The following is a 15,093-nucleotide window of genomic DNA, read 5'->3' on the forward strand; positions in this document are numbered from 1 at the left end:
TTTCTATTCATAAAACCTCACTGATTTGATACAAGACATTAATTCACTATCTTTGTCTGTGATCTGCCTTCATCATCGATAAGCTAAGATAATATAAATTCATATTGGAGTAGAGGAGTGTTTAATTTTCTCCTACACAAGCTGTATGAAAGTCATTGTCCAGATGGATCTGTTGTCTACAGGCCCAGAGAGACTAAGATGAATGTGTTTTCTTATTAACCCTCATTTTTATACATAAACTCATTTTAATTTATGTATCAGCAACTCCCTTTCACCCTGTTTTTATTTGCACATCTCTCTCTTCCTCATGCGTGCAGATAAAGTGCATGTTTGTATGTGTAACATTTTATCACTCAGCACTATTCCTGCATGCTGCATGTCCAGTCTGGGAAGGTGAAGGCCAAGTGCCAAATATTCAAGAAGGTATCGTTTGTATCAGTCATTTGCATGTAGATTGTAACATAAGAGATATGATGATGATGGAATAACCAATAATAGAATGTATCCTGATATATCAGTGTGATTTCCAAATCATGATGATTTCAGTCATCACTGACTGCTGTTGATGTTTGCTCCATGATTTCAGCTCAATCCCAATGGGACCATTGCAGTTGGTAGGTTTGATTCTTTATGTTTAATATACTGTACTCTTAACAAACATTTCTGACTTAAAGGGACAACGAGGAGTTTTGGAAAAGCGAAGCGTTTTCACACTACATTTATGAGCCTCCGCGCGCACCGTAAAATTATTTTGACCGGCGCAAGACAGACTCATGTTTTCATTCATCAAGAATTAAAGTCAGAGGTTCAAAGAGGTTCACATACCGTCGTAGTTCCGACCATAAACGGCGATTCAGCTGCGTTATTCTCATGACTCGTTGCGAAACCGAAAGTAAAATACGCTGGTCGGCTCGACCAGCATCTCCGCCACCACTAATAATAACAAAATAACGATAGAGACAGAACAATATATTTATCGAAAATGGGCCCATTAACAAGTGTGGGTAGCGGAGATTCATCCACATTAACGTGAGACTTTTTTATAAACTCCTCGTTGTCCCTTTAAGAATATAGTATATAAGTACAGAAAAGTGCCTTGAAACACTTACAATATAAGCAGATTTCTTTTACAATAAAGTCCCTCAATCAGCCTTTGATTCATGGCTTTTTGTCTCCAAGGTAACTGCCAGACGGGACTAAAAGGAGAGAAAGGAGAGAGAGGCGTTTCTGGGATACCAGCACCACCGAGTGAGTCGGCACTTCACAATCTGTCAAATCAAATTAAATCAAAGGATAACAGCACTCCCAGTGTCAATGAAAATAAAACCATAAAATCGATCTCCAAAGGGAAAAATATTCTTTAATAAAAAGAAAAACAGAGCCAAAAACTCTATAAAGTTCTGAAGTTTTCTTTAGGGCTCTTGTGTATTACTTTCCCAGTGTGTGCTTGTAGTGAACGACTACTCCACTGTGCAGCGATGAAACATTTTAGATTATTTTTTAGCTTTTAATTCAAAGTTGATTTGTAATTAACTCCTTCCTTTGTTTCTCATTTCTAGATACACTTCCTCCCAATGGAGGCTGGGTACGTTTAAAACTGAGTCTTTGTTTTGTTTTGGGAACATGCTACTTGAATGTGCAATGAGATTTAAAGAGTGTATGTGTCTGTCTGTCTTTATCTGTGTATTGAATCACAGGGGGCAAGTGGTGACAAGGGTATCAAGGGGCAGAAGGGAGACCAGGGGGAGGCTGGTATGCCAGGGCTACCAGGTATCCCAGGGAGACAAGGACTGGTGGTGAGTCACAGTTTCATCAATTCACAACCAAATCGTCTGACAAGGAATTGTCCAATACCATCAGTAACTCGTTCCTGATGTGTTTCAGGGACCCAAAGGAGAGGCGGTGCTCGGTCCTCCAGGCCGCCCTGGGGTTCCAGGCTCACCTGGTATCCCAGGCTATGGGAGACCTGGTCCTGTTGGGCCTGCTGGGCCACCCGGGCCTCCGGGACCCCCTGGACCATCCTCAAGATTCGGCTCAGGTGGAAATCATCAGTCAAACATGCATCTTACTTTGACAGCAGAATGTAGTACACCATTCTTGTATCTGATGAGCTTGTATGAAAAGTGCTGACATTTTTGTAATAGCAGCTCTCACCATTGCCGGACCACCTGGACCTCAGGGACCACCTGGACCTCCTGGATCGTCTGGCAGCGGAGCATCTGTAAGTTAATTTGTGTAGTGGATGTTTTTTTACAAGAATTGACAAATACCTTCAGAAACCAAGTAACCAGACCTCTGTGTATTTATCAGATGAAGACATTCTCGACCCGGGAGAGCATGATGCAGCACACGGCCAGGGACGCTGAAGGAACTATGGCTTACGTCACGGCAACAGGAAGTCTTTTCCTGAAGGTTCCCCAGGGATGGAAAGAAATACAGGTACAGACTTTGACAAGACTTCGTGCATTCAGGTTAATCCCCCATTAAATCACCCTGATACGTAACACTAGAAATGTCAGACTATTAAAGATTTTGGATCTTTATACCTTGTGTAACCTTCCAGCTAGAAAAATGAAGCTGCAACATTCAGGAGGTAGAAACTTGAGCCACAGCCTCCTGCTGTCTTTAAGAGGCATGCATATAGCTCAAGGCTGGAATGAAGCAGCAAATAAAAAGGTGTAACCGCAGTTTAATTGGTTTTCTATTTCTTACTTGGAAGTTGTCACGGTCAGCGAGGCATTAAGTGAGTTTCATGATTTGTCTTTGAAACCTGTCACAATCCAGTTCTAATTTAAAAATCCACTAGACAGTGGAGAAACATGTCTTTTTGGAAAAAGATTCATCTTAATTCGATTTTTGTGACTTGTTCACTCATCGTGAATCATCGCACCAGCATGGCCGCTGGTTACTGCAAGGCCAAACTCTGTACTTTACAAGACAATCAATGATTCATCAGCCGATGTAATTAATGTATAATTTATTTTCAAAATACAATGTCTCATTTTTGATGTATAATGTAACAGGCTGGTTGGTGTGAACACAAACTCAAACAACAACACATGGAATCTTTTTGACTGCCATTATTTTTCTGTTTTGTCCTCACAGCTGGGCAGTCTGATCTACCTCTCCAATAACATCATACCACAGGACGAGGTGCTTATTGATTATTTTAATGAGTTTTTAGTCAGCGAAGAAACTTTGCTCTTGTGTTATATTGTATGTGCCGTATTCATCCATTAAACATCTCCTCTCAACTATTCATTTAGCCTCGAGTCGCATATCAGATAAGAGGAGACACGATGGAAAGAATAACATCGGCGAAAGAGAGGGTGAGTTTAAATCCCATTATTTTAAAGGCAAATAAATACTGCATTATTTACAACCATTTTAAATTAGATATTATGTAGTAGGCTATGCTTCATGTTAATTTAAAAGAACAGCTAATAAAATCCATAGGTTTTCATTGCATGTTTCTCATATGTGAAATGTGCTCAGACTTTTTCATGGTTATGGTTATGAAAGTAAGTAAGTTAGTCATTATTAAAGGCTGTGGTTAAAAAGGACTCGTCAGTGACTAACTGGGACCCGTCCCCGCTCCCTCTCCCTCCAGCTCAACCTGGTGGCCTTGAACCAGCCCCACTCAGGGAACATGATGGGTCTGGACATGGCCGACCGGCTGTGTTACGAGCAGGCTAAGGCCATGGGCTTACCTGCAAACTATCGCGCATTCATTTCATCCAACAGGCAAGACCTGGTCCACGTGGTCTACCCTGGTTTCCGTGATAATCTGCCAGTTACCAACCTCAGGGTGAGTCTGCTCCCCCGCTGTTTGCTGCTGTTGTATCAGACGTGTTCTCTCCACTTACAGAGGGTTTCTGTTTGTATCTCACCATGATGTCTCGTCTTTCAGGGAGACATTATATTTAGGAACTGGCGTGCGATTTTCAATGGCAACGGAGGTCCAATCAATGCCAGGATACCCATCTACTCCTTTGATGGCCGGGATGTTTTAGCCGACCCCTTCTGGTCAGTAGTCTTGGTTGACCGCCTGCTTCTTTGTTTGCTCTCTTGTGTCGGCCATGTTTAAACCTTTCTGCCCTTCATTTGTCAGGCCTAAGAAGAGCATCTGGCACGGGTCCAGCAACAGGGGTGTCCGAGTGGTGGACAAACACTGCGAGACATGGCGAGCGTCCCACATGTCCGTCATGGGCCAGTCATCCAGCCTGACCTCAGGTCTGCTCCTGGGCCAGCAAACACGAAGCTGTTCCAACGAGCACATCGTCCTTTGCATTGAGACCCACAAAAACCCTTAACGCCCCGAACCCCACACCCCAGACCACTCCACCAAAGATCTCGTCCCAGCCACTGTAAATGTTAAACACAAGATGAAAAGATTTTTCTTCAAAAAGAACGTCACTTTCAGCACATCGTTGGTGCTATGTGTAGCATTTTGGGGGTTTGAATTCAGAGGATGTTAATATTTATTTTAACCCTCCCTGCGTTCATTCTGAGGGGTGAGAGGATTGTTTTTAGAGGCAGTAACAAACAGAGATGTATCGATAATGATGATATATTCCCATTAATTCCAACATTGTGGCACATAATGTAAAATAGAAAACAGAGCCTGATGGATCCTGCCAGTCTTTTTAGCAACAGTTGTATTAACTCATGGAAATATAACAGTCCTCTCAAGTGATTAAATTATATTTTTAAATGATGTGTTAAAATGACACACTAGCACCTTTAACCCTTAAAAAACCTTCCAAAAAAAGTGAACTCACAAGTGACAGTCATGTCACTTAACAAAAATCAAAGTAACACATAGCTTCCTGGGTGTGTTGAGGACAAGACGTCTCTCTTTTGTGACTGTCTTTTCATTCTTAAAAAAACTGTAAGTCGAGGCTGAGGACACACGTGGCTACAGGAACCTGCACCTTTCCTGACCCGTGGCAGTTTTTACAAACCATACTTTTCTAAAGACTTTTGTGATGGAAGCGTAAAAAGGCTACTCTCATTGTTCTGTTTACAGGTTGTCATGGAAGTTTTTCTTTTTATAAATCGTTATGAATTTCAGGAGATGTTTACTCAAAGGCCAGAACCTTCCCTCGTCCAACAGCAGGACAACCTGACAACCAGTGTTGCCACCAAAGTAATTTTTTAATGCACTGTACTTTTAAAAATATTTTTCAGTTCAACATTTTCATCCTTGAATGTGTTGTTTGTGTTGTAGCTTTTCATACACCTTGGTGATCTCACTCCTTAGCAGCTCTTTCTCTTAATAGGCTATTTAATTTAAAATTCCATGATTTATTTATACCGTCACAGCACATAACATGAAATCAAATGATTAAATTTAAGAATGTAATTTATCGTTCGTTGTTTGTAAAATGACTGTTTCTTCTCACTTTTTGCCTTTGTTTGTTTTTGTACAGTTTTTCTTTTGTTTTTGTTTTTTTAAGTTGATTTCTGGACAATACGGACAAGTCAAAGCAAAATTCCATGTAGTGTAGGCAAATCTATTAAAACAAGCTAAATATTTTCATGCCAAAAAATACTCAATTAGAAAATTCCATGGGCAAAAGTGAGAGCACATGTTTTTGTATAAATATTGATACATTGTTGAATAAAGGTTTTTCTTTTCATAACCTGTTTTTCTTTCATTCTCAGTGCAGTACAGAAAATGACCTTATCTAATACTGTCCAACTGAGATCCAGCTGGCCAACTTTTTATTGAACTGTTCTGAAAAGAGAGAAGCTGTTTTATTTATTTTGTAGCCTACCCTTAATTATTTGTCATCCAGAACATCAAGACGTTTCAATTTACTTCATGTTGCCGCATCACTAATTAGCTACAAATTAGATTTTAAATTAGAAGGATGATTCACTCTAAATTAAGATCTTTGGGAAAAACAAACAAATACAACAAATTGTTTTTTAAAGTTTGACATACAATCTATTCAAACTATTATATTTATATATATATATTTATTTATATATATATATATTTTTTATTATATATATATATATATATACAGCGGGGAAAATAAGTATTGAACGCGTCAACATTTTTCTCAGAAAATATATTTCTAATAGAGCTATTGACATGAAATTTTCACCAGATGTTGGCATCAACCCAAGTAATGCACACATACAAAGAAATCCGAACATTAATGTCCATAAATTAAGTTATGTGTAATAAAGTGAAATGACACAGGGAATAAGTATTGAACACATGAAGAAAAGGAGGGGCAAAACGGTATGGAAAGACAAGAAAACAGCTGGAGTTTGTCAGTATTTAGAATGTAATCCTGTCTCCTATCAGTGCAAAGTAATATCTGCTGGTTTAGTCCTGATTGATGCCTTTTAAAAAGGTTTCTCACCACCAAGGTGTCAGACAATAAGAATTGCATGATGGGCAATGGCAAAGGGCTGTCTAAGAGCTGTCTAAAGACCTACACAACCTTACTATTGCAAAACAGGAGTCAAAACAATAATCAGAAGGGTTCCCTAACAGTCCAGGACACTGGTGGAGAGCTTCAGACAGACCTGGGATCAGCAGGTACAGTTGTTTCAGAGAAAACAATAAGTAATGCACTCAACTGCCATGGCTTGCATGGTGTGTGTGCATGGAGGCCATGATGGTTGAGTGCATTACTTATTGTTTTCTCTGAAACAACTGTACCTGCTGATCCCAGGTCTTTCTGAAGCTCTCCACCAGTGTCCTGGACTGTTAGGGAACCCTTCTGATTATTGTTTTGACTCTTCTGTCTGAAATCTTTGGCTGCGTAGGTCTTTAGACAGCTCTTAGACAGCTCTTTGCCATTGCCCACCATGCAATTCTTATTGTCTGACACCTTGGTGGTGAGAAACCTTTTTAAAAGGCATCAATCAGGACTAAACCAGCAGATATTACTTTGCACTGATAGGAGACAGGATTACATTCTAAATACTGACAAACTCCAGCTGTTTTCTTGTCTTTCCATACCGTTTTGCCCCTCCTTTTCTTCATGTGTTCAATACTTATTCCCTGTGTCATTTCACTTTATTACACATAACTTAATTTATGGACATTAAAGTTCGGATTTCTTTGTATGTGTGCATTACTTGGGTTGATGCCAACATCTGGTGAAAATTTCATGTCAATAGCTCTATTAGAAATATATTTTCTGAGAAAAATGTTGACGCGTTCAATACTTATTTTCCCCGCTGTATATATATATATATATATATATATATATATATATATATATATATATATATATATATATATATATATATATAAATAAAATATATAAATAAAATATATATATATAAATATAAATTAATTAATTAATTTTATCTTCGTGTCATGCCACCACTGTGGCCCATCCCCTATGAGATTACAAGACGCATTTAATAACAAATACAAAAAAAACATTTAGCCTAATATGTCCTATACCTTTTTCCACATCAGTCATACTAACGTCATGGGTCATAGTCGTGTAGGTTCTTTTAAAAAATCCTCAACCCATTTAAATGAAGTGAAAGAAAATAAATATCCCCATATGTCGATAAGAATTCATGATAAAGTCAAAATTAAAATGTTGAAATTATAAAATTGTTCTTGATGTTTATCTAATAATTATGAAGTTAGCCTCCAATAATTTTGACTTGGATTTATGTTTGTGTAAGTCTATTTAAGTAGCCTAAAAGGTGGTAAACGAGGTCAGTTTAAGGTCGGACCTTTATTCTGAAAAGGGCATACCGGAAGTGTCGCTGACAGTTTATAAACAGCGGCTGCATGGAGTCGGCCAGAGGAGAAACTGTGTGTTTTGTGCTGATCAGGATGATTGTGGCGCTGCTCTTCGTTTCCCTGCTGTGTTTACCCTTTAACTCCTCGGCCAGGAGAAACGACAGACCCATCATCGGTGAGTAAATATTCTCATGTTAACGTTACGTAACAAAGTGAAACTAACGGTTTGAAGGCTACACATGATGAGCGCAAACTACCTGTTATAAACTGTTCAAGTTTGTCCAGTAGCAGCGTAGCAGCTGTTGAACAGAAACGTGTATTTACAAGTGGCTAAACAGTTTTTTTCTTCTGACAGGTGTCCTGGCTCAAGAAATCTCCTCACCAAAACCAAACCAAACGTCTTACATCGCTGCTTCTTATGTCAAGTTCCTGGAGGCAGCAGGAGCCAGAGTGGTCCCTGTCATGTGAGTCTGTGTCGCTCTTATCTCCACTTTGTAAAGTCCAAACTACCAGGGCCTCACAAGATAAGAGCTGTGACCACATGAGACTGACATGTCTTGAGCCCTGACTTGTGCTGTGTTGTTTCTACAGGATAAACCAGTCACCAGAGGACTACAAGGCACTGTTCAACTCCATTAATGGGTAAATGTGTCACAGCACTGAGCCAAGTTAGTTCATCCAGAGCCTGTGTGCTGGGATTGGGGGAAACAAATTACAAATTGAACAACAGAGCTCCAGACTGCCCTAAATGGGAGCATTGCTCCTAAAATTTGAGACAGTGCAAGTACATTTTTCATCTTTTTGCACATGTGCAACCAGTACATTTGATATGTTTTTTTAAACACTGGTGAAACATGGAAGGGGTGACTCTGGAGAAGAATCTGGAATCTGTCATTAGAGGTGGCAATGCGTGTGAGGATCATGAATGAAAAGGAAATGTGAATATTTGCTTTGCAAGTGGATTCATGGTGTGCGCCCCAAAATTTTTTGCTTGCACTCCTGAAACAACTTCTCACTTTCACTTTTTTGAAAGTGAGAATTAAGCTAAAACAACAAACGTTAATGCCATGAATAGTGATGCAGTTTTTTCTGCAATAAATCTTTACCAAGTTGTTTTAGTCTTTTCAAAAAATGAGATTTCTCAGGCATACATCATTCTTGCAGCACACCACAGAGGTCTGCAGTGTTTATGACAGATGCAGCAGCAGCAGCAAACAGCCCCGTCTGGCACCGTCTCATCCACTCTGTGTCCAGAGAGGAGTCCAGAGGCTCCCATAGGAAAGCTGCTCGCTGTTCTCTTGTAACCCCCCCCCCCCAAAAAAAAAAAAAAAAAAAAAAAAACATCAGATCTGAGTCCATATGTTACTACAATAGCAGGTACTGTAACTACATAATCCCTAAATTATATATCAATTAGCAATTGTTTATATGTAACCACACTTACTTATAACAAACCTTAATGTTTTTCAAGTGCATTTAGGCAACGTGGACATTTACAGAGGTACACAACCTGTGGCCACGGTTTTTAAATATTTACACTAGTAAATTTCAACTGCTAACACATGTCATGTTACCATGTTACATGTTCTGATGGGTGCTTTAAATCCTTGAAAATACAAAACATTTAATGTTGTGTTTTCAAGGTTTGAATTTTGGATAAAGTGCTTGTAAATGCTTGAAATCTGTATTTATATAACTGGCACTAGGACTGAATAAAGAGAGAGCTACTGACTCATTAGATGGAGAGCAGACAACACATGCTGGGAGGTATACCGTTTCTAATTTTAGTCGTTGATAGCCTGAACCAGAGACGTTCTAATATGCCTAGAAGGACTTTGCCTGAACCAGCCTTTCTCAAAGTGGGTGCTGCGGCACACTGGTGCTGTCTGACTGCGTCAAGGGTGCCGTGAAAAAAATACCTCTTCTGACATTTCATATAATACATTCTCTTTATATATGCAAAGGGGCCGTGTCCACCGTCTACTTCCCATTCAGATCCTATGGAGCTCGGAAAAAGGCGCTCAGAGTTGAAATATATAGTTTATATATCAGCTGCGGAATGGCTTTCAGGACGAACAGGAGATCTCCCGGTCGGCCGCCCAGCCAATATGCTCCAGCTAACCAGCGAACAGGTTGCCCTGCGCGGTTATGCGGTCTTTATGACCAGCCTTAGTGAGGCTAATGTTAGTCAATCATGTTCTCATGATAATCTTCAAGGTTTCCTTGAATTATTATTGTTATCAGTCTAACCATTATTTATACCACTTCTTGTCTTTTTACATCTCACTCATGGTTGCGATAGTGACGCAGACTCTCATCAATCCAGACTACTAAATTATTTTTGTTTAGCCTCCTGTCTTTATCTAATTCTTTTTGTTCAGATATAACTGAACTTTCATGACCAAACATATAAAATAACCAGCAATGTTTGTTCGTTCTTAAATTGTAGAATGGCGCAAAGCCTCATGGGAAATGGGAAACGCGCTAGAGAAAAGTCACTGAGAAAGTTATCATTAAACTAGCGGCTACGGCTAAAAATAGAACGACTCACGGAAGCTAAACAGCAAAGCTTATCAGTCCTGCCCGTGTGTCACGTTATTTATAAGTTATATTAATTTAACAACAACACAGTCCGTGCTAAGTGGGCCGGTACGTCGGTACCTGGTCGGTACGCGGTACCGTTAGGCTACTTCTGGTTTTTACCACTTGAGAGTCGGAACCTATGGGCACCGAAGTATGTTGGTGAGTAGGACAAGACCCGAAACCGTGGCGTGTGCAGCGCGCTGCCAGTAAAATCCATTCGCAGAGCAGAGTAGGGAGGGGGAAATATAGCCTACCTGACTGGATGTAATGTTATGGTCAGCAGCGAATGCTTGAGTGGCACTAATTGCAGCTCTTTCACCCCATTCAGCATTTCTGTAGCCTACTTTTAATACAAATCCATGATCTAACTGGTGCAAAATGTAGCTACCCATATTTCTTATTTTTCTTATTCTAACCCTGCCCCACTCCACCCCTGATAGTATGTCAAGCGGCGCTGGCGGCTCGTTTCGGCAGTGTTCAGAGAGAGACCGCTCCGTGGACGTTGGTCACGGGCACTCAGAGCAGTAGGGTCGGTGTCCACCGGACGCTATGAAAAAAATGCGTCGTTCCAGGCTCACGTCTCACATTGACGGTGAGTCACAGCCTCCTCTCTCCTCTTCCACCGGTGGAAATTATCTGATTGTTCGCAACGGAGTCAGAACGGAGCGGAGACCGCTGCGCGCATGTAGACCTTTCTCTCTTCTCACATTGCGGATTATTGTGTGCGTGTGTGTGTGTGCATATGTAGGCTACAGAGGCACCTATGCATAAATACTGTAATACTGTCCCGTCTAAATAAACAGGACATTTACATTTAGGCTATGCAGTGTCATTTTGAATTATATTTTACACAGGGGTGCCATGAGATTTTATGCACTTTTGAAAGGTGCCCTGACTGAAAAAAGTTTGAGAAACGCTGGCCTAAACTATCTCTTTTAATAAGTGAAATAATCATTTTGAGTAGCCTATGTATGGACATGTCATTGTGCTGTAAATGGAGCTTGTAAGTGCATGAAGGTCTATGAACCCTGCACATGCGTCATGTAATGTGGAATGAGTTGAACTCGACAAACATCTAACAACTCACTGACCTCAAACACATCGGAGTTGAATCAAATTGATTGAATGCTTCAATATCACTTTACAAGGTTCACTACTATTTAGTTTACCCCCTGTGTGTATTAAAAAAAGCAAACAAACATTTTTTGTAACCTCCCTTCCTGTGTGTGCCTGTGAGCAGGATCCTTTATCCAGGGGGAGGAGTCAGCATCACCTCATCTGGCTACCAACGGGCTGCCAAAATCTTTTATGACCTTGCCATTGAGGTGTGTGCTCAAAGTTGTAGTGACTTACAGTATTTTTGGATGTTGGTGCTGGATTTGATAAAGTACAGTAAATTCTGTATGTGATGTTTCAGGCCAACGGCAGAGGCGACTACTTCCCTGTGTGGGGCACCTGTCTTGGATTTGAGCAGCTGACTGTTCTGACAAGTGGAGAGAAATTACTGACGCGTACCAACACAACTGGTGTGGCGCTGCCTCTTGTCTTCAACAATGGTATGAATTTGTCTTAACAGATGTACAATACTTAGAATTACTCATCATTATTAGAAGTGTTATCAAGCATATCTTTTTCTTAGTTACAATAAATGTTGGTTGGTTATTCATTTAAACATTGTGGAGACTGATCAGTGTCAGGGTTGTCACATATCTATAGAACAGATATGGATCAAAGGGATAGTTCAGCATTGACAAATTGGCCATCCTAATCTTAGGAGTAGGTTTGTTACCTTTAATTGTCGGTGCAAGTAATTTTTACAACGGCGGAGCAGAGCCACGAGCTGCTCAGAGCTACGCTACGGAGGCTAATGGAATTAGCTAATGGAATGTCTTGGTTTCCCTCATCAAATATGTTACGAGACAGTTGTTTTCGGGGTTAATTCATGCAAAACCGCTGATGCGCGTTCCGGTCGGGAGCAGTTTTACAACAAGCAGTCTCTGCATTTGACTCAAAAACAACTCTGTCTCGTAACGTTCCGTTATTATCTCATAGCGTGGTGAATGCAGGTCACAACTTGTCCACGAGAGTGTTTTGAAGTTGTTGGATTGTGTATTTGATGAGTTTAGGAGTTGAGGGAAACCAAGAAATCCCATTAGCCTCCGTAGCGTACTGTAGCTCTGAGCACCTCGCGGCTCTTTTCCGCCGTTCTAAAAATAGCTTACACTGACAACTGAAGGTACCAAACCTACTCCTAAGACTATAGGGATTATGACAATGGGCCCGTTTGCCAAATGATGAACTATCCCTTTAACATTTTTACATTTGTTTATTTTGTTGTAAATCATCATTCTATTAATGACCTGTGTGTAGAGACCAACGACAGCCGGGTGTTCAAGGGCTTCCCACCTGAACTCATGAAAGATCTGGAATCTGAGCCGCTGACAGAAAACTCTCACAAGTGGAGCGTGACCACATCGGTGAGTCCTTCATTACTATTATAACGAGAAGAGGCTTCAGGCGCCAGAGTTATCAACAGCAGGTTGTAAAGGGCACGGAGGAAAAGCCACAGCATGTCAAGTGCAAATGTACAACAGAGCAAAAAGATTTATTTTTCTGACAACACAGAAAGGATGAAGAGAAGTGAATTCAGGATGCGGTTTAATTGGGTGCATTGCAGCTGACCTCTCTGTTTCTGTCAGACTTTCAACACAAATGAGGAACTGAAGAAGTTTTACAAAATTATCTCCACGAATACGGATGGAAACATTGAGTTTGTGTCAACAATGGAAGGTAATTATAACCCGGCAAGTTTGACAGCAAAATGCAGCAGACTGAAGCAGAACTGTTTAAATCACTGTGTTGTATTTGTTTGCCTCTCCGCAGCGTATGATTACCCAATTTATGGGACGCAGTGGCATCCGGAAAAAAACGCATTTGAATGGACGAAGCCTTATATTCCACACTCTCCATCAGCAGTCAAGATCACCTTCTACATGGCCGAATTCATTGTCAATGAAGGTACGAATGGCACAGCAGTGTTTTTTCAGCTCTTAAACTGAATAGCCAGTAGCTGCATGATGGAGTGTTTGTGATGTGTAAATAAATCTGACTTTATTTTCTCCCCCCGCAGCCAGGAAGAACTTTCACAGCTTTGAGTCCATAGAGGCAGAGCGCGACGCACTGATATACAACTACAATCCTGTTTACACCGGCCGACAAAGTTCCTTCGAGCAGAAATATTATTTCTGATGTGTGTTTGCGAAGTGCTTTTCCATATTCAGCTGCTGATTGGCTGTCTTTATCGTGTCACTCGTGAATGTTTACAGGTAATTTGAGCTTGTTTGATTTCGCATTAGCTGCTCTCCACATTTGTTGAATCTGCAACTAAACAATCTGCAAAAACTAGACTGGGGGAGGGGAAGTTTTAAACATGCAACGTGAATCCTGATGGATTTTTTTTTTTACAAAGAAAAAAGTCATACTTTGATGCTGTAGCTGAGTGTTAAATGCTACTACAGACAGTACACAGATATACTTTAAGGTATGTGTTGAATTTCTGAACATATTGGTAATGATTTTTTTTAAAGCAGCACAAATCACTATCATGTTTTAGCAGTATTTCTGTAAATGTGAGAGACGGTCACTGGCCCCTTGGTTCCATTCACCTTCATGGAGCATTTCATCAGTTTCACAATCTCTGTTTTGAGACCTGTACATTCAACCCTCATTAATTATTAACCTCGTTTTCTGCTACAACAGGAAGCAGCTGGTTTTAGCAAAAACATTCTAAGAAAAACTCCACAACCAAATGGTAAATACTGTGGTTAAAGAGTAGCTGGTGAACGTTGTTGAGCCGCTAGCAGCTAAAGAATAACAGTATCTCTCAGGGAAATACAAAACAGAGGGGAAGAAACTTGATGTAGGACTTAGGATTCAACTGGTGGACAGAAATGTGACTCCAAATGAATGCTAATGTTGCTCTGTGCCTTTGTAATAATGTATTTGTTTGCTCCATGCTAACAGTGAAAATGTGTTCGGCATGCAGGGTGGTCTGCTGCCCCCAAGTGACTAGAGAAAAGAAAAATATCAGTAATAAAAACAGATGAGTCAGGAACGTTGAAGGCTGATAAAATATCTATTTTTTTATTCTAACATTTACCTTCATGCCACAATCTGCCATTAATTTCCTTCAATGCTTTGGATAACAAAGTTGAGCGTCTTGAAAAAGTCCTCAACCACTGGCAAGAAAGTCCGATGTTGCCATTGGCATTTACAAAGTCCACTTTCAACTCAATTCAAGGACAGCAACAGGAGAACAGAAATGAATAGTCAAATGTAACTTCCAAAATGCTTTATGCACAAATAACACTCAGGTAATATTGTTTCTTTTTTCTTTTCTTTTTTTTTTTAGAATAAAATGATATTTGAATAACATTTACACATCAAGCTGACGAGACTGGGTTCTCAATCACAATACTACTGGAAATGTAATTTATGCAATCCAGTAAGGAACATTCAAGATGTCAAAATTACCATGTGGAACTGATCAGGGGTAGTGCTGCAAATAACCTCTTAACATGCACTGAAACGTAACACAAGTGGCCATTCAAATAAAAAAATAGGATGATGAAAAACTAAACTTGTGCCTCAGGAAGTGATAATTTTGGATTATGTAGCTATATGTATGATTTGGATTCTGAAGCCAACACAATGTTTTCCCTTATATACAAATGCATAATTTCTCAGTGTATAACACTACTCCTAATGGCTTCCTGCCT

General features: G+C 40.1%; 2 protein-coding genes across 6 annotated transcripts in view; both read left to right on the plus strand.

Annotated features, from left to right (window-relative positions):
- LOC311003591 (uncharacterized protein) overlaps positions 1 to 5,623 on the plus strand; it is a 100,664-nt gene extending 95,041 nt beyond the window's left edge. For 2 of the 5 annotated variants that reach the window (XM_083995361.1, XM_083995358.1), the window contains 13 exons: positions 358 to 423; positions 587 to 614; positions 1,180 to 1,248; positions 1,560 to 1,585; positions 1,698 to 1,796; positions 1,885 to 2,038; positions 2,145 to 2,221; positions 2,311 to 2,439; positions 3,106 to 3,153; positions 3,267 to 3,329; positions 3,611 to 3,808; positions 3,911 to 4,026; positions 4,112 to 5,623. In XM_083995361.1, coding sequence (XP_083851487.1) covers positions 358 to 423; positions 587 to 614; positions 1,180 to 1,248; positions 1,560 to 1,585; positions 1,698 to 1,796; positions 1,885 to 2,038; positions 2,145 to 2,221; positions 2,311 to 2,439; positions 3,106 to 3,153; positions 3,267 to 3,329; positions 3,611 to 3,808; positions 3,911 to 4,026; positions 4,112 to 4,313 — 1,275 coding nt within the window. In that variant the 3' untranslated portion in view covers positions 4,314 to 5,623. The remainder of the gene's footprint in view (positions 1 to 357; positions 424 to 586; positions 615 to 1,179; positions 1,249 to 1,559; positions 1,586 to 1,697; positions 1,797 to 1,884; positions 2,039 to 2,144; positions 2,222 to 2,310; positions 2,440 to 3,105; positions 3,154 to 3,266; positions 3,330 to 3,610; positions 3,809 to 3,910; positions 4,027 to 4,111) is intronic. The other 3 variants (XM_083995359.1, XM_083995360.1, XM_083995362.1) reach the window with 3 other exon arrangements.
- Positions 5,624 to 7,751: 2,128 nt separating this feature from the next.
- Positions 7,752 to 14,436, plus strand: ggh (gamma-glutamyl hydrolase (conjugase, folylpolygammaglutamyl hydrolase)). Its single transcript, XM_083995595.1, has 9 exons — positions 7,752 to 7,907; positions 8,088 to 8,196; positions 8,324 to 8,374; positions 11,556 to 11,640; positions 11,733 to 11,871; positions 12,686 to 12,792; positions 13,015 to 13,105; positions 13,199 to 13,333; positions 13,446 to 14,436. The coding sequence occupies exons 1-9, from the start codon at positions 7,781 to 7,783 to the stop codon at positions 13,562 to 13,564; spliced, it is 963 nt and encodes a 320-aa protein (XP_083851721.1). The 5' UTR covers positions 7,752 to 7,780; the 3' UTR covers positions 13,565 to 14,436.
- Positions 14,437 to 15,093: the final 657 nt, after the last annotated feature.

This window comes from Trachurus trachurus, assembly GCF_905171665.1.
Source record: "Trachurus trachurus genome assembly, chromosome: 20".
Taxonomy (NCBI): Eukaryota; Metazoa; Chordata; class Actinopteri; order Carangiformes; family Carangidae; genus Trachurus; species Trachurus trachurus.

What these genes read in the sequence shown, in the direction of transcription:
- ggh (XM_083995595.1), top strand. Translation starts at nt 7,781, where the DNA reads ATGGAGTCGGCCAGAGGAGAAACTGTGTGTTTTGTGCTGATCAGGATG. An exon ending in GCCAGAGTGGTCCCTGTCAT is followed by an intron (nt 8,197 to 8,323) that starts GTGAGTCTGTGT and finishes TTGTTTCTACAG; the next exon opens with GATAAACCAGTCACCAGAGG. An exon ending in GCCTCTTGTCTTCAACAATG is followed by an intron (nt 11,872 to 12,685) that starts GTATGAATTTGT and finishes ACCTGTGTGTAG; the next exon opens with AGACCAACGACAGCCGGGTG.